The sequence below is a fragment of the Taudactylus pleione genome, unplaced genomic scaffold, assembly GCF_031769625.1.
Source record: "Taudactylus pleione unplaced genomic scaffold, aTauple2 ptg000579l, whole genome shotgun sequence".
NCBI classification, from domain to species: domain Eukaryota; kingdom Metazoa; phylum Chordata; class Amphibia; order Anura; family Myobatrachidae; genus Taudactylus; species Taudactylus pleione.
The window spans coordinates 6,072,754-6,097,558 of record NW_028284981.1 but is presented as its reverse complement, the minus strand read 5'-3'; the positions used below and the strand labels follow the sequence as shown (position 1 = coordinate 6,097,558).

The window sequence follows — 24,805 nt, the reverse complement described above, 5'->3', positions numbered from 1 at the left end:
CAGTGGTTGCATTCTTTCCTAGTGGAGTGATATGGTAGTGGACTAATAATAATAATATTTTTGTGCATACTTACCTAGTGGTATGATAAGACTTGAGTGGTAGCTTAAGGGGGAGGATGCATTTTATGCTACCATATACCTAACATAGTGCTTGCTGCTGCATTACTGTATATCTTACTAGACACACAGATAGTTATAGTGGTGGTTTATGGCATTTTCCCTTTAATAGGTAAGGCAGTCGATGCCAGATGGCATGGATGCTGGAGTAGGTTGAATGCTGTGTGCGGATGATTGAGCTCCCCTGGCCAGCAGCAGTGGGTGGGGGAAGATCTGGGACTGGAGGCAGCAGCAGCAGCTGATGCAGCCTGGCTCTCTGTGCAGGACACTTGCTGCAAGTAGCTGCTGACATCATGGATTTCAATGTGAAGAAGCTGGCCTCAGATGCCGGGGTGTTCTTCACCAGGGCTGTGCAGGTGAGAGCCAGGGTGGGGGCAGATGTGTGGGTGGAGGGTGGAGGGGAATAACTGTATCCCAGGGATCTGCCCCCGCACACCTCCCCTCTGCAGCAGTCTCTATTGCTCCTTATCCCTCCATCTTTGCTGCACTGTGTGCTTCTCCCATTATACACAAACCCACCTGCTGCTGCCACGGTGTGCTGGAGCATCTTCTGGTCAGGCTACCAGCTGCTGTTGGCAGGGCTAGCACCTTCTACCGTGGAGCAATGACAGCTGCTGCAGCACCTCTTCTGCATCAGTGGCAGTAACTGTCCTTCATGTCATATATATTATAAGGGAGGCAAGATAGGAAGGTGCATTTTTTTGCAGCATTGCCCACAAGCACCCCCGGAGTAAGGGTTAATAGGTCAGTATAGGTGAGGTGCACCTGAGCCTATGACATTAGGAATGAGTCACTGCAGAAGTGCAATCACTAGTGTTTGCATGAGATTGTTAGCTTCTTGAATGGTTATGGTGCATACACACGGTCCAACTTAAAAGAACGATACAAACGATAACTATATCGTTTGTATCATATTTTTTTTTCCATCCCCTCTGACGACCAAACGATGGTCGATGCACGGGCATGGATGGTCGATATCGACCATCGCCCGTGCATGCAGGTTAGCCTGTTTGTTCTAGTTGAACGCGGGATCGTTAAGTCGTTAGGGGGTTGGTGCATGTGCTGGATGATCAGACAACGATATCTGATTGTTGTCTGATCGACCTGTGTGTATGAGCCATTAAAACAGTGTTTTTGCTATTTATTGTAACTATATTGTTAATTGTATTTATATTTTTGCTGATGGAGGTTTAAGGTCAGTCATAGCTTTATGCCTTTTTAAATGTTTTAGCCCATGTCCTGCAGGCCATAAACGGCAACGTGTATATTTGTGAACGTCTGGAAAAGGATTTTATCAAAATATTTGCTAATAATACAAATTTATCAATTAGATATTTACATGCATTGTTTAACTGCAGTAGATTACAGAGAGCTAAATGGTATTTATTAGTACAGTACATGTAGCACTTTAATTATTGTCCCCATAGGCTTGCAGTCCTGTTCTGACGTTAATCTTGGTTATACAGTTTCAGGGGGTTATGCGAACAAATTAATGTATATAAAATGTTACTACTTTGAAAATTTACCTCCTGGTTATAGAAAGAGGCAAATAATGCATTACAGTTACAGTAATGGTATAATATGAAGGGGATAATAATTACATTATATGATGCACAATTTACTAAATGTGTGTATATTACCAGCTGTGATAAATAATGGCTTTATATAAAAAACAAAAACATTTACGAGCTAAGGGGGAGATTTATCGATTTCCAAAGCTTGTAGAGAGATAAAATAGTAACCAATCAGGTTCTAACTACCATTTTTTATATAGGGCCTCACAGGGGCGTTTCTAGAGAGGAGGGGGCCCGAGTGCAGTCTCTGACACGGGCCCCCTCCTCTCCGCCCGGCAGTGCACTGAGCTGTGCGCGGCCAGCGCTGGAGTTATAGACTCTGGGCACTAGAGTGTGCCCATAGTCTATAGTGTATGCACAGGTCACCGGGAAAATGGCCGAGGCGGCTATTTTCCCTGTACTTTGCAAACGACGGGAAAATGGCCGCCGCGGTCATTTTACAGAGCCGGACCCCCACGCCGACGTGGGACTCCGGAGAGGTAAGTAATATTATGGGTGCAGGGTGTGCGGGGCCCCCCTGGACCCAAGGGCCCGTGTTACCCGCACACCCTTCACCCATTATAGATACGTCCCTGGGGCCTCATTTATCAACAAGTGATATTCATGTTATCATTCAACGCTAAACTTAAATGGTGCTCAAACCAATTAACTCCTTACTGTCATTTTTCAAATACAAGACAGTTAGGAGCTGATTGGCTGGAGCACCATTTAAGATTAGTTATGAGTTACAGCAACAAGACTATCACTCGATGATAAATGAGTCCCACAAACTAAAATGACAGAAGCAGATTGGTACTTTATCTCTCTCCAAGCTTTTCTACATCGCACCCAGAGTGTACATTAGTTGAGTAAAATTGTATTCTGCACACAATTCATAATGGTTAGTGTACTGTCTGGCAGTGAAAGGGTTTGTCTGTACCGGTTGCAGATACCATGTGACACAGTCGCGCTCCCCTGATCCTCTGTGTAATAATAACACTGTGCAGTGAGCTGCAGCCACAGGTGAATTCTAGCCCTATGGAGGTTTTTTTAACCATTTTAATAAGATTGGAGTTTCTCGGAAGGCCTCTGCACACATGTACAAAAAGAGAGAGACTTGATTAATGGTGCGTACACATGGTACGATTAAAATGCACAATATGAACGCTAACGATATCGATCATATCGTGCATTTTTCGGTGCCTCCAACGACCTGCGATGTGCGGGCACGTATGGACGATAAAGATATCGTCCATCGACCGTGCATGTAGGCCAACCTGGTTGATATCGAGGTCGTTGGCCGTCGTCTGTGGTGTGCTGGATGATCGATATCGATCATCCAGCACACCCGGGAGATCGTTCAATGATATCGTTATCGTTGATGATCGTCCCGTGTGTATGCACCATAAGACTTTTTGGAGCAAGTGTGCTTGGATCTGTTCACCCTACTTTGTGGATTGACAGTGAAGACCTACCCCACGCTGCTCCTGGGTCTTCATCTTCATTCTGCCTAAAGCTGTGACTCACAGCTGACAGAGAGCAGTAACGTTCCTGAATTTATCAAATTGCCCTGAAGAATACAGAGAGAATTTCAATGGCCATCTGAGGAGTTTATTTATCAAGCCCCAAATGATTGTCTCCTGTAAAAATGTCTGTTTTCACAGCAGATAGGGCTTTTTGCAGATTTTCAAAGGCTGCCGATGGTGCCGATCACTGAATGTAGCTGTCTCCGGCGATCGTTTAATGAGGATAAAGGCGGAATAGTACTGCTGCTGTCCTCTAATCACCGTCCGCCATCAGAAAATGTTTTTTTTTCTTTCCTTAAAAATATATAGGCCTGTATATATATCTTTCTCTTTTTTTTTTTTTTTTTTTTTACATGTGTGATCTGGCAAGAATCCCAGCACTGCTTGCCTTTACCAGCCAATAGTGCCGAGAAGCTGCCTGGGTGCTTATTTTACCTGTTGATAAATAGGCCTGAAAAATCTTTTCTATCGCTACACTAAAAATATTTTTTTTGTTTGTTTGTTTGTTTTTTTTAGCTTATTTGGTAACTAGGCCTTTAAGTCTAATGTCACTTATACCCCTTTTAGACTGGCCAAATAACCCGGGTTATTGCCGTGTCAACCCAGGTCACGGCCCAGTGTAAGCGGGTCCCCGAAACATAACCCGGGTTCATTACCCCTGCAATCCAACCAGGGTAGCAAGCAGGGTTGGACTCGGGAAGGTCTCTGGTTACAGGTAGGGATGTGCAGGCTCGGATAGGTTCGAGTTTGCACGTGGAGTTCGGATTTTTCCCTCCAAAAAAACGTAACTCAGAAAGAGGCAAAACGTCATCTTACGTGGACGAACATCATCATTCCTGGAAAAGTCCAGGAATGATGATGTTCGTCCATGTAAGATGACGTTTTGCCTCTTTCTGAGTTCCGTTTTTTTGGAGGGAAAAATCCGAACTCCACGTGCAAACTCGAACCTATCCGAGCCTGCACATCCCTAGTTACAGGGCAGTGTAAACAAATGACCTGTGTCCCGTTTAGAGCATAGGAACAGCTGGCTGGCTGGCGCTTGGAGTTGATATAATTTTTTTTTCAATCTCTTTATTGAGCAGCAACAAAAATAACAAGGAGTCATTGGTGATGTGAAATTTGCAGAAGTGCATTACATAACATGTGATAGGATAAAAAAGAGAACTTTGCAGCACCCCCACAAGTTCCTATAGCAGTGTTGGCTAACCTTGACACTCCAGCTGTTGTGGAACTATATATCCCAGCATGCCCTGCCACAGTTTTAGCATGCCCTAATAGCAAAACTGTAGCAGTGCATGCTGGGTTATGTAGTTTCATAACAGCTGGAGTGTCAAGGTTAGCCAACACTGTCCTATAGGCATTTTTACTAGATTCAGAGGACCTATTGCACTCCTGTTTAAAAACTGCACACATGCATAGAAGCAGGGCATGAGGTAGCTGAGGCTAGGCCAGCATGTACTACAGTAATTGTTGGTTTTGTGAGGCTCTTGTCAAACTAATGTAGAAATATTGTCGTGTCAGATTAACTTTTATGGAAAACTAAAGTTCATACATAGAACTTGTTTCATGACTGTGGGGTCTATTTACTAAGCAGTGTTAGGACTAGGAGACAGAGTGAAAAGTGATAAGGTGCCAGCCATGCTTGCCAACACTCACGCATGTGTCGGGAGTCTCCCGTTTTACCCACCAGCCTCCCGCTGCCCCGCAAAGCCCTTCCAATTTCCCGGAATCCAGCAGCCCCGTCTGAAATTTGCACTGCGCATGAGTGATCAAGGCGACAGGGGTGGAGCATGGCGTGAGCATGTAGAAGAGGCCACGCACCGCGGGCTCTTGGCAGGCAGCGTTGGCCGCCCAGCTCAGCAGAGCCTGTGAGTGCAGGTCAGGGCGGGCTTGAAGACACTATAGTGTCTTCTTTCTCCAGCATCAGCGGCTGTGGCAGAAGCGGTGGATCCCTCCCCCTCTCACCCCTGCATGTTGGGAGCCGCGGAGAGACATCCAGGAGGGCGAGGGAGATGTCTGCTGGTGATGGGGGAGCTGGTCTGGCGCGGAGAGCAGCTCTGCTCAGTATGGTGGCGGCTGGGTCCCTGAGCTCGGAGGAAAGGCTGGAGGAGGAGTGCCTGTGCCCAAGGTGAGTGTCTGTACTCTATGGTTCTAAATCAGCAGCTCCATAGACAGGCACTGACAGTGTGTGTGGCACTGACTCCTGTGTGACAAGTGTGTGTGTGTGTGTGTGTCTAGCACTGACTCCTGTGTGACAAGTATGTGTGTGTCTAGCACTGACTCCTGTGTGACAAGTGTGTGTGTGTCTAGCACTGACTCCTGTGTGACAAGTGTGTGTGTGTGTGTGTGTCTAGCACTGACTCCTGTGTGACAAGTGTGTGTGTGTGTGTCTAGCACTGACTCCTGTGTGACAAGTGTGTGTGTGTGTGTCTAGCACTGACTCCTGTGTGACAAGTATGTGTGTGTGTCTAGCACTGACTCCTGTGTGACAAGTGTGTGTGTGTGTGTCTAGCACTGACTCCTGTGTGACAAGTGTGTGTGTGTGTGTGTGTGTCTAGCACTGACTCCTGTGTGACAAGTATGTGTGTGTGTCTAGCACTGACTCCTGTGTGACAAGTGTGTGTGTGTGTGTCTAGCACTGACTCCTGTGTGACAAGTGTGTGTGTGTCTAGCACTGACTCCTGTGTGACAAGTGTGTGTGTGTCTAGCACTGACTCCTGTGTGACAAGTGTGTGTGTGTCTAGCACTGACTCCTGTGTGACAAGTGTGTGTGTGTCTAGCACTGACTCCTGTGTGACAAGTGTGTGTGTGTCTAGCACTGACTCCTGTGTGACAAGTGTGTGTGTGTGTGTCTAGAACCTACTCCTGTGTATATAGTCTGGCACTGACCCTGGGTAGGTATATGGTGGCACTGACTCCTGTGTGTCCATGGAAGGTATAAAAACACTTTGACACCCATACACAAACCCCCCTATCAGCATGCTGCACTTACAGTAGTCCTACTGCTTCTGCAGGACATCCCCAAGCAGCCACAGGCGTAGCATGACATGCCCCGTCAGTGGCATGCCGTGCAAACTCTCATTCCATCTAGAATCTCCCTGAAACTAGTTTCCAAAAGTAGGCAAGTATGGTGCCAGCCAATCAGCTCCCAACTGTCATTTTTCAAACACAGCCTGTAAGATGGCAGTTAGGAGCTGATTGGCTGGTACCTTATCACTTTTCACTCTGTCTCCTAACACTGCTTAGTAACTAGACCCCTGTGTTCTTTATTGCAATAGACAGTCTGACTCTCACCCCACTCAGCTCACCTAAATAAAAGTCCTTAGAAGTTTAGAAGTGTCAGCATCAAAAGTTTACCAGCAGTCTGATTATAAAGTCAATTTTGTTCTTCAATGCTGTGAATCTCAATGTATCCCTGTAATAGTCTCACAAGTAATTGATGTGATTTGCACTCTGTTACAGCGTGGGATAATTTTGGGTGCACTAAGTGCTTTTAGCGAATTGTGAGTCACACATCCTATACGCTTTCGTGTTAAGAAGCTTATACCATGGAAAATGTTGCTGGCATTGTGCAGTGCTGGTATTTGTGCTGTGGGTCACAGAGGCACAGTCATTCTGCAGTAAGCATCTGATGTGGAACTTTGTGACGTCATCATAAGAGAAAGTTATAGCATACACACTGAGGTAACGACACAAGTGCACATTTCTACTTGTATAACAGTAAAAAAAAGGAATAAACCATAACTGGATATTGATTTTTAAATACATTTTATTCTGAAAGCTGAAATAAATCAAAGCATGTGTCCCATCGCCAAACTTGCATTATTAGCCCGTATAGTTTTTCGTCTTTTTCTACAAAAAAAAACACCTCCAAACCAAGTTAACTATCTGAGCTCCAACACTTAAACAGACTTAAAACAGACTTACCCGACAGTTGGAGCAATTTGGTAGGACCCTCTCTGCAAATAACAGACCCAAGCAGTACAGCTCTTTGCAGCAAGGTATGCTGCCTAACATTCCCCAAAAATGCAGCCGCACTGTTGCAGCGCCTGGTCTCAGCCCGTAGGTCAGGAAGAGCCAACTAATTCCCTACTTCCTACCCGGGATGATGGCCCGATGTAGACTTTGGTACATTTCCTATTGACCACATAGCAGCGCTATGATCATTAGCGCTGCTATGTGGTCAATAGATCATTAGTGAGAGATTCAGTAACTTGGATGTTTAATCGGTGGGTTTGGAGGACAGATCGTGATGTATTCAGGGAACCCCAGATTATGGTTTTGACATGTAAAGCTGAGTACACACTAGACCAGGGGTGGCCTGGGTTTTGAGTTGTGGATCCCCCACTGTAACTGGGAACGCTGGCCTCTGAAGTGGTCATGTAATCTATAATCCAGAATACTGGTGCTAGTTTACCACCAAGTGCACCAACTGAAAGTGCCACCACTTGGTGCCCACAGTTATAAGAGAATAATCGCTGCTGCAACCACTAGGCTTTTTGGTGTGTCTTAATTTCAGAGGCCTGTGTGTAGCTGCTGCAGCACCTCTTTGCTGTTGACTTGTGGCTAGAACCTCCTGACCACTCTTTCAGGGCCAGGACTACTGTGAAGCGGGCAGAGTGTTAGCTCAGGACACTTGGTGCGTAACACAGGGCCTCTGGAGGGTGGATTATTGTCTTAGCTCTTACCTGTAACTCCCAGAAATGGTGATGGATCTTTAGGAATAGTGATGTTTATCAGCTCACTAATAGCGTGTATTCCCACAAATCCAAACACTGCCAGGGTCACCTGGTTCACTCTCCTACTAATGTCTGGTCTGGGAGATCTTTCTACATCTCCTCCGTCTTCCAGTCTCTCTGCTGTAAACTCAGAAGCCCTCAGGTCTCTTGTCACTTTTTTTGCCTTCTGATACACCGAGAGGCCAATACATCTCCTGGATTATTTAAAAATTTCGACATCAGCTCCTCTTGTAAGACCCGAGCCAGCTAGGGATCTGAGAACAAAACAGAAAGCCCACAGGAAGATGCATATAGTGTAGTAAATAAATACTTAAAATGGTATGTTTAAGTATCTGCATTCTTGTAGTAGATCAATATGGCTTTATCTAATTACTCATGTGACGAAATTCTACTTCTTTCATACAACGCCAGCTTGTGGAATTTACTCTCCAGTAGCTTTTACTGCAATAATACGAAGCACCGAACACATCAAAAGAAAAGATAATTGTTGGTCGGGTGCGCTCTTCTTTTGGATAATGTTAAATTACCTCCTGGAAAAAGGCTAAGGCTGAAACGCGTTGGAGATTACCCACCACCAATCACCTTCCCCACCCAGGCATCAGTGCTCCTGACCTCCGGAGTCAGAGCTGACTGTGCCACTACCCATTCTCCTACCCATCACCACGCCTACACCCACCATCAGGGGAGGCTGCCCACGGAAGGGACGCTTACCTGTCAAGGTTACCGGAAGTACCTTCAGCCACCGGTAGTTCTACCCTGGGCAGACATTCGAGCGCATCCCAGACAACCATCCCCTACACCGGCCATTCGACGCTTGCAACACGTCATGAAGGTAACTCCCCAGAGGAGGGTCGCTCACCACCTGACCCTAGCCGCTCACCACCAACGAGCTACCTCAACATCGGGTCCAGGTGAAGTGCGGACACCGCACCCACCTTCGCATCCAGCTCCGCTGAAACGCGATCTGCACCGCCTGTGTTCTAGCCATCGAACCAGCAGGCCGAGTCAGGACAAAGAGGAAGGGTACTTACCCACGACTATCCCGGCCACAACATTCAACACTCGAACAACCTACCGGTAGGAATACCAAGGAACTTGAGACACTGTTTCTATTAACCACCGTGCGGGACGCCGCGGGCATGAACTGACACCCTTACATTCGTACAAACTGAGTCACTTGCACACTCTGACGGCTCCCTAAGACTGTAGACCATAGGTCCAGCAGGGATAACGTGCTGGTCTAGAACCGCTCGGCACCTACCTTACCACCGGAGCTCAGCCTATTACACCTCTCCTACCAGATTAACTGCTCTACCCTACTCCACAACAACCCCCCCCCCCTTCCGGACCATATCTGAGCAGCATTGTGCCTCTCGATAAACAATTTGGCCCCATCATTTGATTGTTTGTCATCCTTTATTGTACTACACACCACATTCTCCGCCACCATCCTCACACACAAACACTGCCCCCCCAATTCATCACACTTCAAATCCCAGCAAAGTCCACTATCCACAAGAAGAGCGCACCCGACCAACAATTATCGATTCTACCATTATCAGGACCTGGTACTCCTGTAAGACGGTGCAGCACTTCACATACCCCCAACCAGACTACCCCACCCACCTGCAACACACATACTCCCTCACCCATCACTCTGCTTTCCCAACCCCACTAACCCCCAGCCCCACACCCCTCCTCCTTACCTTCCACCTAAACCCCCCCTCCCACCATCCAACCATCTACACACATTACACATCATTCCCCTACAGCACCACACCCTGAATGTGCATAGTTCACCCCCAACCAACTGTAGACATCAAAAGAAAGGCCCTAGACCGTCCATCGTGTAGTATATAATGCAGTTTTAATAAGAAAGCAAAAAAAAATCATCAGTTTATTAGCACTTATCTGATGGACAAGCCAGTATAAGAATTTAGGTTAGGTTCAACACTTCAAGCGGTCCGGATGTTCACACTGGGCATTTCAACTATGAAGCGTGTTCTGGCCAGCGCTAACCTACTGACACGTTTCATTGTTGGGTTACTTCATTAGGGATGTCATCCTCTTCATCCCTGGTCAGATAGTAAAAGACTGCATAAAGGTAAAATAGAAAATCCCCCTTATTTTGCCCATAGCCTGCACGGATGTATAGTAAAACTGTCTGGTAGACTATGTTAATCTGTCCTGATAGTAACAAGAACAGAACTTTTTTTTAAACTTAAATTCACTTTTAAGATGGTTAGTCAGACAGATTTTGTAGGGCCTGTACAACTAGGGGCGGAAAAACAACAAATGGTTATATTATTTACTAATGATAAATCGGGGTGGTGAGTGGCTCTGTGGTATTTTCTGCATTTTCACCATCACTAAATCTGTCGGTTTCTAAACCACCGGATACAATGATAAAATAAAATGCTGAATTTTATAAACTGCCTTTTAGTAAATCTCCATCATGGGCTCGGGGGACATTTATTAGGCAAACAATGTCATTTTTATCTTAAACCTACTCTTGGCTTCTTTGCATTCATTTTGACATGATTACGTACCAGCTTACAGTGTTATTTGTGAACATGGCAACCTAATGTTTCCTAGTGTTCTCGCAAAAATTCCTGCTATGTGGCACAAATCTCTGTAATCGGCTCATTCTGGCTCCTGTTGCCAAGTTAAAGTAGGGATAGGAAGATTGCTGAATAAACCAGTGTTTGCTATATACCCAATATACATTGATGCTATGGCATACCTGCTAAGATTATAGCTAGATCCCCTTCAGTTAATGGATCCTTATAGTACAGTTAGTCATACAGGATTACAGAAGTGCTATAGTGCGGCTGCTGATATACACAGCAAACTCCGTACTGACAGTACAGATGTGATACAAAACGGGTAACGAATGCTACTTCACAATTGTTCACGTAACTGAATATCGTCGTCCATACATTTATTAGTTTATATAGTAATAAAATACAGATACTGAGAACATTGCGTGTATCCAATAGAGTAGTGGTACTTTGGAAAAGCCTATTGTTATAGCGTAATAACAGGCATTGACCATGTCACCAAACAAACTAAGCCTTGGATGGAGATAAGGGGTCTATGTACTAAGCCATGGAGATAGCGGGGTCTATTTACTAAGCCTTGGATGGAGATAAAGTGGTCAGAGATAAAGTACCAGCCAACCAGCTCCTGTCATTTGTCAATGACAGCCTGTGACATGGCAATTATGAGCTGATTTTCTGGTACTTTGGGGTCTATTTACTAGATAGAGATAAAGTGGACAGAGATAAAGTACCAGCCGACCAGCTCCTAAGGGTAATTTTTCAAACAGCCTGTGACATGGCAGTTAGGAGCTGATTGGCTGGTGCCTTATCTCTGTTGGCTTTATCTCCATCGAAGGCTTAGTAAATAGACACCAAAGTACCAACCAATCTGTTCCTAATTGTCATTTTACAGACTGTGTTTGAAAAATGAGTTAGGAGCTGATTGGTTGATACTTTATCTCCCTCCGCTTTCTCTCTCCAAAGCTTAGTACATAGACCCCTGAGCGAGAAGTGGTACCGGGAAGGTTACCATATATACATCATTAGAACATGCTATTCCTTTTTTTTTTTTCTTTTTGTAGCTTCAATTTTTCCCAATTTTTTCATTTTTTTCTCTTTTTTTAAGTAGTATAAATTTTAGATTTTTTATAATTAGTTTTGGAAAAAAATAAATCTGTCAATTTCAGAAATGAATAAAATAAGCATCTAAAGACTAGAGTATGAAAGGTACTATAAAACTTAAATTTGCTTGTAACTTTAGGTGAGTACCTGTGCTTTTATCATAGAAAACCAAGCATGGAGAACATTTAAATTGGAATTAAGGTGCCCACATGCACAATCGGCCCGACATCACTGCGTGTGGGCCGGCAATGATGCCAGTGCCAGATATCAATGCTATTTGAGAATGTGACAACATTATCGGGAAAGGCGGAATGCGTGGAGGGAAAATGTCCGCTGAGCGATTGGACTGTGTATGCGTTAGCTTTCACCTCCATTAGTGCGGTCGGAAGATAATCTGAACGCTCTGCCAAGGGGCAGACAGCTCATTCTCTTCTGATTATACACACCCATGTGACCATATTGGTGGCAGAATTATATGGCATGGATTTTTATGAAGTTATGTGACATTTGTGAACTAATGTGCTGTAATAATATTTACAGTCAAGAACCGTAAAGCTACTACTGTCCTATTATATTGTTATAATGGTTCTTTAGTGCTCATTCTAGTACCCTGCACCTATCACAAACCCGTGCAGTTCCTCTTTCCTGCCTGCGGTGTCGCTCTCTGCTCTGGTGCTTCTATCACACTGTATCGCAGCAGTTTGTTGCATCAGCTGAGGAAGCATCAGAGCAGAGAGCGACACCGCAGGCAGGAAAGAGGTACTGCACGGGCTGTGACGGGTGTAGGGTGCTAGAATGAACACTATACTATTAAATCCTGACCGCACTGACTTATAAAAATAAACTAAATAATAATAGTAGTAGTGATGATGATAATTAATGTGTTTATTATTGTGGGACTTGGGTCCAGCAGCCCCTATCAAAGAGTCTCTTTACTGGTTTTCACCCCCACCCAAAATCCACAGTTCTCCAGAGGAATTTCAGCTGCTCCCTCTCTGAAGTGACCACTGGAAACCTTAGCACCTATGAATAATAGATGTGGGCCCTTCTGGAAAGCCTGGGAGCAGGAGCTGCCAGTGTGCTCTTGAGACAGACCTGCATTATTCATCTGTATGGCAGCCGGAAAGCCGGCTAAAATCCCGACTGCCAGAACAGACAAATGATAATTCTGTGTGTGGGCGGATGGCACATCTCTTGTAGGGATCAGTCATCACTACCAGCTAGAGTGATGCAGTATTTCCCTGATAGGCTGGTAAGGGGCTGCTAGTCCTTTCTGGTACTGGTAACCAGACCCGAGCCAGCGTGTAATCTTGTAGTACAGTAATGCTCCATATGTCTGTATTACATAAATAAAACCATCTCATGTCCATTTAAAATGCTTCTCTCCTCCTTCTAGAAAGACAGCTTGTATTGATGGCCTGGATATATAAATCTGCTTTTTATTAACATCCCCTGCCCTTATTGATTGTGCTGCTGAAGTGCATTCACTGTCTCTCTGTGTTACTTGTCCACAGTCCCTTTATGTGAAGAAGTTTAGTACAAACAGGACAGGAAATCTAGTTTTAAGGTGCAGATAAAAAAAACAATAGTTGTTTTATTACACCCGCCAAACCCCCACCCCTTTTTTTATAGGTTTAATTATATTTATTCTCTTCCATGAGATTTATTATAATATACCCTTTTTATGATCAACTTTTTCTTCCTAGCTAAACCTCTTCATACACATAGGCAATAAAAATATACATTCCGGTATAATAAAAGTGTAGAAACGTTGAAGATCCAAATCCCAACTGGGCCTGGTAAGCACACTATCCCTACCCTAACCCTCCCTTAGTGGTGCCTAACCCTAACCTCCCCCTATAGTGCCTAACGCTAACCTCCCCCCATTAGTGCCTAACCCCCCCTACCTGCATCCTAAACCTAACCCTTCCGGTCGAGGTGCCTAAACCTAACCTCCCCCCCATTAGTGCCTAACCCCCCCAACCCGCATCCTAAACCTAACCCTTCCGGGGGAGGTGCCTAACCCTAAGTCCCCCCTGTGGTGCCTAACCCTCCCTTTCCCTACCCTACCCAGGGGGGGTTCCTAACCCTAAGTCCACCCGGGGGTCCCTAAACCTGACCCTCCCCCCCCTCCCCCCGAGGTTAGAACCTAAGACACCTGGCTTACCTTCGTTCGGTATGGGGATAATGATAGGCGTTGGATTTTCGACACCTATCTTTAGTCCCATGTTGGGCTTTCAGTGTCGGGATATCGGCGGGCAGGATACCACCCGCCGGTGTCCTGACTACATCCTGTTGAAGTGTACCTGTAATCACGGCAGCCATTTTGTGACTGTAAACAATATTCAATCCTAAAGCTGGGTACACATTACACGATGTGTGTACCCAGTAACATAACAACGCGATGTATTGGCGGGATGTACTAAGGGCAGAAATGCGGTAAAACCCCCGAAAATGCAGTTTTCAGGAGTTTTACCGCATTTCTCAAATGTACTATGCACCGGAATGCGATACATTCTGGTGATTGATCCCGGTGGGTAACACAGTCTATAGCCTGTGGGCTTCTTATCGGGATGCTCCCTGAGAGGGATCCAATCGAATCCCTCCGCAGCGCAGAGGTACTTCTGGGTCATAAACCCGGTAGTACCTCTATTGCAAATGACAGCTCTTACCAGAAGAACTCTCCTTTGCGATTTTCTAGGTACATACCGGCGATATGTACTCAATAATGGGCGGTATATATCATATCGCGGATGCAAGACTTAGTACATCCTGCCCATTGTGTGCACCATACACACTACACGATCTGGTGTACGATGGCGCGATATCATACCTGGTGCATGTAGCAGCATGGCATCATTCATTGCATCGATGCGATGAACGAACACAGTACACGCACAATCTGGCGTACACGCTATGCAATCCGCACAATATATTGTTCCAATCACTGTCAGGAAGATTCATCATACAATATATCTTATAGTGTGTACCCAGCTTAGCAGTGGTCAGGGTTGCATAGAATTGGATTTTTTTTTTTAAAAATCCAATTTTATGCAACCCTGGCAGTGGATTGAGGCCCTGATTCAGAGCCGGACGCTCTGACAGAGCGCTTGCTCTGAATAAAGGCCGGCCTTCTGGTTTTTTGAACGACCTCCTGGCCACTCGCATAGCTGTGGGTGACCACCCACAGCTATAGTGAGCAGCCAGGAAGATGGTTGCGATGGTCAAGACCATCGCAACCATCGGGCTTGCGACGAGACCCTTCTGGTAGGGTCTCGTGGCCGCAAGCCCCAGAGAGATTTCGACTCTAACAGAGCCAAAATCTCTCCCACTGACATCACTCGTGATGTCAGTGGGGCCGCCCCCAAACGGAGGCGTTCTCATGGGAATGCCTCAGTTTGGGCAGCCACTCCCCCAGCCCGCCCACCAAAGGGGGCGAGCTGTCACTCAACATTGACAGCTCGCCCCCTTTGTTGCGAGACTCGGAGCGACGGAGTGCCCGTCGCTATCCGGGTCTCGCGCATGCGCACGACGGAGCCGGCTCCGTCATGCGCACTGGCCCACCATCGACCCGGTTGCGAGCGCACAGGGTCTGAATCAGGCCCTCTGTGCGGGGTAATGGTTAGCATTACCGCCTCACAGCACTGAGGTCATGGGTTCGATTCCCACCACGGCCCTATCTGTGCGGAGTTTGTATATTCTCCCTGTGCTTGTGTGGGTTTCCTCCAGGTTCCTCCCACACTCCAAAAATATACTGGTAGGTTAATTGGCTCCCAACAAAATTAACCCTGGTGCGTATGTGTGTGAGCATGTGATAAAGAATATAGATTGTAAGCTCCACTGGGGCAGGGACTGATGTGAATGGCCAAATATTCTCTGTGAAGCGCTGCAGAATATGTGTGTGCTATATAAATGTAAAATAGCAAAAATAACAGATAGCGCTGCAATCAATAGAATAATAGGATAATCCACACAATAATTTTAATATGTAATATACATGTTTATTAATACAATATTTAAAATAATAATAAAATTGGCCAATATTGAAGAGAAAAAAAAAAAAACAATTATAAAAAATGGACAAACATAGTATGCAATATTCCACTTGTTCTAATTGACAATTAATATAAACTAATCTCTTATAAAAACACCATTAATATGGTACCATCAATTAGTAGCTATATACTCCACACATGCAGAGACTGCACATTGAAAATGAGCATATATGTTTTAGATAATCAATAATTACTGGTCATACTTTTTTATGCAGGGCTGTATATAATTCCAAGGATAATGCTACCAATAATGATTCTTAATATTCCCTATTCGTTTTGGAGAATATGGAGCACAGATATAGATATCCAATTCCTCAAATAATTAGCATAATAGATGATATCTCCGTTCTTTTTTGTGATTATAGAGAGAGAAAAAAAAAACAAACATACAGTCCAGCACTTGGATTGTTAGCACACTAAGGTGCAAGTCTCAATAATTCAGTTGTTCGAATGATTGACACATTAATAAAAACATACGTTCCAGCACTTATATGGTTAACACGCTGTAGTGTAAATCTCAGAATTCAATCCTCTTTGTTTTTTTTATAGCCCATATCAAGCATTTGAGATAATTATCACACTGAGGTACAGATCACCGTATTAAATGAAGGTATGCAGTCCAGCGCTTTGGTGGTTAACACACTGTGGTGCAGATATCAAAGTTCAATCCTCTCAGTGGTTTTTTTTAGCACATATCCATGTTATAATATTCACTAGATACAGATCTCAGAATTTAATCCTCTTAGTAGTTGCTATAACACATATCAAGCACTGAGATGGTTATCACACTGAGGTACAGATCAACATATTAAATAAAAGCATGAAGTCCAGCACTTAGATGGTTAACACACTGTGATGTAGATATCAGAGTTCAATCCTCTTAGTGGCTTTTTTAGCACATATCCATGTGATAATACTCACTGGGAACTTAGCAGAGGGATATTGTAATACTCCTTCCCAGGCTTAGTGTGCTTTAAAGCTGAACAGTCCTTGCTGCATGCAACAGGTAACGTGGAGCATACACGTTGGTGGATAAGATGTAACGTGTTTCCCCGCCTCTCTCAGAGTCTCAGCGGCTTCCTCAGACAGAATACTCTCCATATTAAAGATGGGGCTTTTATACCTCCTTGATCGTTTGCAAATTGCAGGATTAGATCCTGCTGTGTTTCTTCCTGTCAGGGCGAGTCTTATTACCGCTACTTCCGGTTTTATGCGTTCCAACTGGCATCATATGCGTTCCAGCGGCCATTTTAGATGACTGTTTAATTTGATCATGCGTTCCAAAAGGCTTCCTTTGCGTTTCAGCAGCCATTTTCACTCCATATCTAATGGAGTTTGACATATTCTATTTCTCCCATGTGTTTAACTTAGTTTTTAATATATATATATATATATATATATATATATATATATATATACATTTAGACGGCCATTCATATCTCTCTTATTATTATACTTTAACCCTTTTTTTTTATAAAGGGGCCATTTCGTTTATGTATTTTAACAACCTTTTACAAGTTATATCAAATGGTTGATATGCACATTTGTCCGCTATAGTATCACATACCACACATAATATATCCATCACAATATTAGAACACAATGTAATGCATACATCTAACTAAAACTTAATAAATAATTAATATAAATTATATGATATCCAAATCACCCAAGAAACTTGTATTCCCTAGATATATTCTATATTTTCTAAACATTGGTGTTGTCTATCCCAATTTAATTGATTGTAATTAACTATAATCTAAGAGCATATCCAGTGCAGAGAATAAAAATTAGTTCCTATTTTAATCCACCTAGACATTATTAAGTTCAATTGAATCATTTAGACCTCCTGGACATAGTGTTTTTAAACTATAGATCCAGAAGGCCTCTCTTCTACATAACCTATTATATCTATCCCCCCCCCTTTTTGTAATTTTCACCTGTTCTATTGCTTTTATCTTGATATTAGTCACGTTACCCTTTTGACAATCTGTCATATGTCTATACAGAAAATTCGTTTTGGCATTCATAAGCACATTCCTCTTATGTTCCATAAATCTTACATGTAATTGTCTGGTGGTACGGCCCACATATTGAGAGCCGCACCCACAGTCCATCACATATATCACATAATCTGTTCTACAATTCAAAAAACTCCTAATGTGAAAAACTTCCTTGGTTACAAATGAATTAAACTCAACAGTCTTCCTCTGTGAGCATTTACAAGTGAAACACCCAGTTTTCCCACATTGCTGGAACCCTACTGGTCTCTCTGGAATCCATGTATTGATGTTCCTCTCACTACATTCCCTTTTTCTTCTGAAAAAACTTGGAGCAAGTTTCTGTTTTAAATTATCTGATTTTCTGAAAATAACATTGCTGTCTAAAAGTCCAGTACTAACCAATACATCATCCAATTGTAAAATGTGAAAAAAATGTCTTATTATTTTCTTAATCCTATGTGCTTCTGCATTAAATTGTGTCACAAACATTACTGTTCTAGCCTTATTTTTAATAGTCCCACTAGCTGGGATTCTATCTTGACTAGTTAAGAGGGATGATCTATCTAACTGTCGTACTTGTATAAGTGCTCGATCTAAAAGATCAGTCGGATAACCTTGATCTATAAATGAATCGTACAAAAGTTTTGCTTGTTTATTAAAACTTTCAATAGATGAACAGTTCCTCCTCACTCTGAGGAACTGTCCTTTAGGTATGTTACATTTCCAATTGATATGATGACTACTACCATAGTTCAAATATCTATTCTGATCCACCTTTTTAATATAGGTCTCTGTTGTAATACAATTATCCACCACTGAAAGTGCAATATCCAAAAACGTCATATGTGTAGCATGTATAGTATTAGTGAATTTTAGACCATAATTATTCTGATTTAATCTGTCTGTAAAGTTAGTGGCTGAAACTAAATCCCCATCCCAAATAAAAAATAAATCATCAATATAGCGACCGTAAAGGACCAAGTTCGCCCCGCAGCTCCCCCAAATATGCTCATCCTCAAACCTCCCCATGAACAGATTGGCGAAGCTCGGGGTGAACCTGGTCCCCATTGCCGTGCCGAGTATTTGTAAAAAATATTGTGAATTAAAAAGAAAATAATTGTGACATAATATAAATTGTATGGATGCAAGAATAAGTTTTTTTTGTTTCATCTGTAATAGTGTTGTCATGTTTTAAATAATGATCCACCATTTTAATACCCAGCACCTGTTCAATATTAGTGTAAAGCGATTCTACATCACAAGTAATCAAAAGATAAGTGGATTTCCATTCTACAACTCTTATCATATTTAGGAAATGTGTGGTATCCTTTATATAAGATTTTAGGGACTTTACATATTTTTGTAAAAAACTGTCCACATATGCCGAAAGATTGTTAGTCATTGACCCCACCCCCGAGATAATAGGTCTACCAGGGGGTGAGGTCAATGACTTATGGATCTTTGGCAGATAGTAAAATGTTGGGACCACTGGATATTGTGAATAAAGAAAATGATATATGTCCTTTGAGATCACATTCTCATTCAGGGCATCTTCTAGCATGTCTTTAAGCTGTCTCTTGTAGAGCTCCGTCGGGTCCGACTGTAGCCTCACATAGAAACAGGGATTGTTCAGCTGTCGATATGCTTCCGTTAAATAGTCTTCAATATTCAAAAGGATAATGCCCCCCCCTTTATCTGCCTGCTTTATTATGACACTTGGATCCGCACATAGATTTTTTAAAGCTAATCTTTCTTGTTTACTTAAATTATCCCTAATGGAACCTTTTTCCACCTTTTCACATAGGGTTCTAAATTGTTCCATTGTTGCTTTAAAGAAACTTTCAATGAAAGTTCCTTTGTGTTGTAGTGGATAGAAATTGGATTTGGTTTTAAAATTACTGGACTTGACAGTTTGTGTATCCCTATTTACATCGTATAACATAGTGTTTTGTGTATCACCTGTATCTAGAGATTCTAATATCTCCACTAAGTTGTCATCCTCCTTATCAAAAACTATAGGGGCTCCATCAATGTTCTGTTTATTTAAATTTTTCATAGCAAAATACCGTTTTCTACTTAGGGTCCTAATATACCTATTGAGGTCTATAAATAAATTGAAGAGGTGCTATATAAATAACTGGTAATAAATAAAATAAATAAATAACTAGGAGCCAGTTACCTTTAATGGTGACAAACGTTTGGGTTGCTATGTAAAGGAGTACATAGCATCCATCACAGATTAAAGCTGCACACACACACACAACGATTTTGAAAATTAACGATTTTAGTAAACGATTTTAAATTAACTAAAATCGTTTACTAAAATCATTCATTTACAAAATGTAATGAACGATTTTTTTTGAACTACAAACAATTTTTGTAACTTTCTTTTAATGAAAATCGTTGAGTTGGTCAGTCTGATTAAACTACAAACGTGAACGTGCATGAATGATAATCGTTCATCGTTTTAACTCCGAAAGTGAATGCTTTTTTTCAACGATTGACCGATAAATGATATCGTTAACGATAATCGTTCAAAAAATCGTTGTGTGTGTATGCACCTTAAGGAGTATATTTCTTAACAGGATAAGCCCTAAATCCTGTAAAAAAAAATAATGGAGATAGCTTCCCCTTACTTGTTCTGAAACAAATAACTACTAAATAGATTAGAAAATCAGCCTTCTCTATGCAAATAAATAAATCTTGTAGGGCCAGAATCATTGGTGCGCGCTGGTCGTCAACTTATCTTCTTTGCGGAGCCGATAATGTGTACTAGCGTGCGCCGGAATGTGCAAGCCCTGAAATGCTCACTTTCAGTGCACACTGCAACACCGCCGATGGTTCTGAACACCCCACCATCGAACGCAGCCGCTTACACAGACGCCCACGGGACGCTGTCATAATACACCGACGCAACAAATTTTTTAATTTTTTTTTGCGTTCCCTTCAGGCCACCTCCCAATTACCACCCAGGAATGCCCATGGCCTGCTCTCGCCATGTCTGATGCCAGCGGTCCTGCTTGTACATTTGTGCGCACACTCAGAGTAATGCATGTGCTGTAGGGGTTATTTCCGAATATTTCGCACTTGTGTAGTAGCAAATAATCGCTCAGCTATGTGAACATCGGCGTTGTGCGCACATCTGATTGTTAGTGGATTGCACATGCACAGAGGACATGCATCTGCGAGTTCGCTTGCAGTGCCTCCCAGCTGCAGTTTGATTGACAGGCTGCGGCTTTTGGGAGACAGAGCGGTGGCGTTCTTGGGCAGTGTTTCCAGAAACGGGTTGGGGAGAGGGGGGTCAGGGATGTCGCCCCTGTTTTCTGGGGGGGGGGGGGACAAGGCCAGGGTCTGCAAGCTGCCAAGACCCAATCAGGCTGCAGTAAGCTTCAGCATGCTTTCCTACAGTCTACAAAGGTCTGTGGTACCACGAGCAGAGAAGAAGGTTATAGGCAGGTTTTCAATTTGTGCTGAGCTGCAATACTTTTTCGCCTCCCGGACTCTTCGCCTACATCGCGTGTTTTGTATCCGGAAAAGTATCGCGCGCGTGCCCACATATCGCCGTATTCAATTTGAAAGTAGGAGAAAAACGGGACCCGGCGAAACTTAAACAAGCGGAAAGTACTGTCAGATTTGGGGAAATCAGCCTGACACCCCCCAAAAGATGCTCTGACATGGGGGTTCCCTATGGTACCCCCCGATTTGACTTGCTGAAGGTATTTGGTGTTTTTAAACGGGCTCAATAGCTGCTAAATAGCGTTTTTGTATAAGTGGTGCAGAATAGTATTCTGGAGGTTTTTTTGCAGAAAATAACTTATCCCAGCAAATTTGGGTACTTGAAAATGGGGGTCAGCACATTTTAAAGTTGCTAAAGTTGAAAAAATCGTGAAAAATCCACCTTCCGCAAGCCCCTGCAATGAAAAAAACACCTGAGGTCCCCGCCAGAGTCACGTTCGCTAGTTTTTTATCTTTGTCCCCTAACTTTTTTTTTTTTTCGCCCCCCAAAATCAAAGTGATTTTTTGGGGTGTCCTTAAGTCTTTTTTTTTTTAAATGTTTTGACAGTTTACCTTTGGGGGACTGTCTGAAGGCTGCACGGGGGTTACCGCAACGTTGCACCCCAAAACCCACTTCTGCACTTTTTTCCGCCTGCTATTCATAGGCGAATCTCTTTCGCCTATTAAATTGCATTGACTTTCCGCCTAGGTGTAAAGTCTTCCAAATTGAACATGAAGTAAAATCAAAACAGGCGAAAATGACGTCATCGGTGAAAAGTTTTCGCCAAAAACACGCGAAAACGGCTTTTCGCTCCAAATTGAATATGGCCATAGTGTCAAAACGTGGGGTGTAGGCGGCTTCCTATAAGTGATCGCTAATTATTTTAAGTGTATGCGCCTTTACAATCTGGGAAAGGGTTGTAACATAGAGCTTAAAAAGTTATAGGTTATTTAATGTATTCTAGGAACTGTTTATTCCTCGCAGTTCTTAGGATCGGCCCTATATGGTACAGACATATCGACTTGCACGGAAAATTGTGTTTTTCTTTTGGAATTTATAAGAGATCCAGCGGTGTCTAAAAGCACCATGATACGAGTAAAATGTTATTAAATTTCCACTCTGGTTAATTTGATTCTCCGCGTTCCCAGAATACTTCAGGTATAGGCTGAATACAATCTGGTTTGGGATCTAGACAATAAGGATGTAATAAGACAGTAAGTCAGGCGTGTGAGACCCTTCCATAGCTGGTTGGGACTGTAGATTACTATTGTACATGGTCCCACTATTATTATGTATTATTACATGAATCTGGCACCAGAATACAAATTAAGCACTAATGACAATGTTATATTGTTACAGTGTTCTTTATTGTCTGTAATGTGGTTTTTGCATGCACATTATGTCCTGATATGTTTGCTTAGTACTTTTATATGCAATTTAGACTTGATTCAGAGATGGACTCGGTGCCGATGTATACGCAGTTTGAGCAATTATCGGTATTCTGCTCATGCGTCAAGTTTCATTTTTGTAGCAGGGTACGTTTGTGGGCAGCATCGGGGAGGTGGCAACTCAAACCGAGGTGTGGTGTGACCTATTTTCGGGGCTTGTCTCTGCCTGCGTCTGCGATCCTGTACGTAGTGAAAATGGCAATGGTCCCTCGGTTCCCACTGCCAGTAGGGTTACTCAGAAGTCCAATAATAGACTGATTTGCGACAGATGCTGCGTCTTTTGTATGCAGCCGCTTGGATTTGCAAAGCCGCCGGAGAGAGTCTCGGTATAAATTGAGCAGCTGTGTACAGATTTGCAGCTGCAGCGGAATTAGTGATCATCTCGGAATGAGGCTCTTTGGACAGTAGCGCTGGCTGCTTGTTGTACCCTATAAATGAGTGATAGTAATAAAAGGTAAACGGGCCCTGCGGCCAAGTACAGGGAAGTAAAAGTTTGATACCTGAGGTTAGATGCCACATATTGGCCATTGGTCCAGGGAGATTGCAATGGGATAAAGCCCTGAGTGCTAAGTCCGGTCCTCATGCACAGTCCCAACAGGTCTTGTTTCCAGGATTTCTTTAAACATGCACAGCACAGGTGACTTAGATCAGTCAGTACTACTTGCTTCCACAAACCTAAATCCTGAAAACATGAGCTGTTGGTGGTGCATGGTGACCGGATTGGAGAAACACTGGTCTATATTGTCCAATCACTCAGCAGTATTGGTTAGGCTAGGGATCCATATTATCCAGCTTTTGTTTACTTGTCCCTCATTAACCCAGTTCCCAGAACCTACCTATTCATTGTAGAATTAAATAAAAAGCCAGGTTGATTACCTGTGTAGGTGACGGACGTCTCCTTTTCAGTTTACAGAGGAGAAATTGGGCCAAGCAGAGAAGACCGAGTTGGATGCTCACTTTGAGAACCTCTTGTCCAGAGCTGACAGTACAAAGAATTGGACAGAGAAGATTTTGCGCCAGACTGAGGTCCTCTTGCAGCCCAATCCCAGTGAGTAAAGGGGCAGGGCACAGGGTTACATCCACAATGGAGAGCGGTAGATAGACATAACTGTATGACACCCTCTATTCTGTAGGTGCTCGTGTAGAAGAGTTCTTATATGAGAAGTTGGACAGGAAGATTCCCTCTCGAGTCACTAATGGAGAGTTACTGGGTCAGTACATGACTGAAGCGGCCAATGACTTTGGACCAAGCTCCCCCTACGGTGAGTAACTCGAAGTCTCTGCAAGAGGGCGGCACACTGTAGATCTTTGCTTAGAATGAAATAGTGTAAGTGTATAGAAACCTGTTCAAACAGCAGGGAGAATGGTGAGATTATTTGTCTGTAACCTATACAAGATAGGTGTGGTATAAAAGCTCGACAATGTATAGATAGACAGTCAGTAGATCGACACCAGATGGTCAAATGGTCGACACAGAAAAGGTTGACACTTCTTTTTTGTTAATTTAACCCCTTCCACATCCTAACCCTAACCCTCCATCAAGTACCAAACTCTAACCCTCATCCTAACAACCATACAAATAATGAAAAACCCTGTCGACTTTTTGACCCTGTCGACCATTTGACCCTGTCGACTATCTGGCGTCAACTTATTGACTGTCTATCTAGATACTGTAGATCTTCCATCCATACAAGACAACATTAATGAATAAAGAGTTCCCTAGTGAAGAAAATGTTAATTCAGATTTTAGCAGTGGAAACACATTTATTCAATCCAGGGTATATGTAAATTTTGGTTGCCTAAAGCAATGGTTTTGCTTCTGCTCCTGCCTCTCTAATCAGCATTTCAAAAGGAGAGATGGAGGGACGTACGCCCTCGCTTGGCGGGAGGTGGCCCTCGCTCACTAAAAGTGCCCATTTTGTGGGCTGAACTAATATCCATGGAAATGTTGATCGAACTCGTATCCAATGTCACATTGATGAGGCCTTATTAATACTCATTACACAGTGCATCGGTGATACCCCTAATTCCTAGTGAGTTAAAGGGCTGCTGTTTTCATGAGTATTAGATCCCCCTTGATAGATTTCATGCTTTATGAATGGTATAATAAACTGGATTTTTTTTATGTTAATTTGTCCAAAGATCTACAGAGGTTTGTATGTTTCTAAACCATTTACTACGCTGGTAGGAGACCTTATTATGCATT

General features: G+C 43.2%; 1 protein-coding gene across 8 annotated transcripts in view; it reads left to right on the top strand.

Annotated features, from left to right (window-relative positions):
* Positions 1-291: 291 nt before the first annotated feature.
* The window catches only part of SH3GLB2 (SH3 domain containing GRB2 like, endophilin B2), a 60,771-nt gene continuing 36,257 nt past the window's right edge, over positions 292-24,805 (top strand). For all 8 annotated transcript variants that reach the window (XM_088453454.1, XM_088453453.1, XM_088453452.1 and 5 more), the window contains exons 1-3: positions 292-473; positions 23,506-23,647; positions 23,733-23,861. In XM_088453454.1, the coding sequence (XP_088309580.1) occupies positions 411-473; positions 23,506-23,647; positions 23,733-23,861 (334 nt within the window). In that variant the 5' untranslated portion in view covers positions 292-410. The remainder of the gene's footprint in view (positions 474-23,505; positions 23,648-23,732; positions 23,862-24,805) is intronic.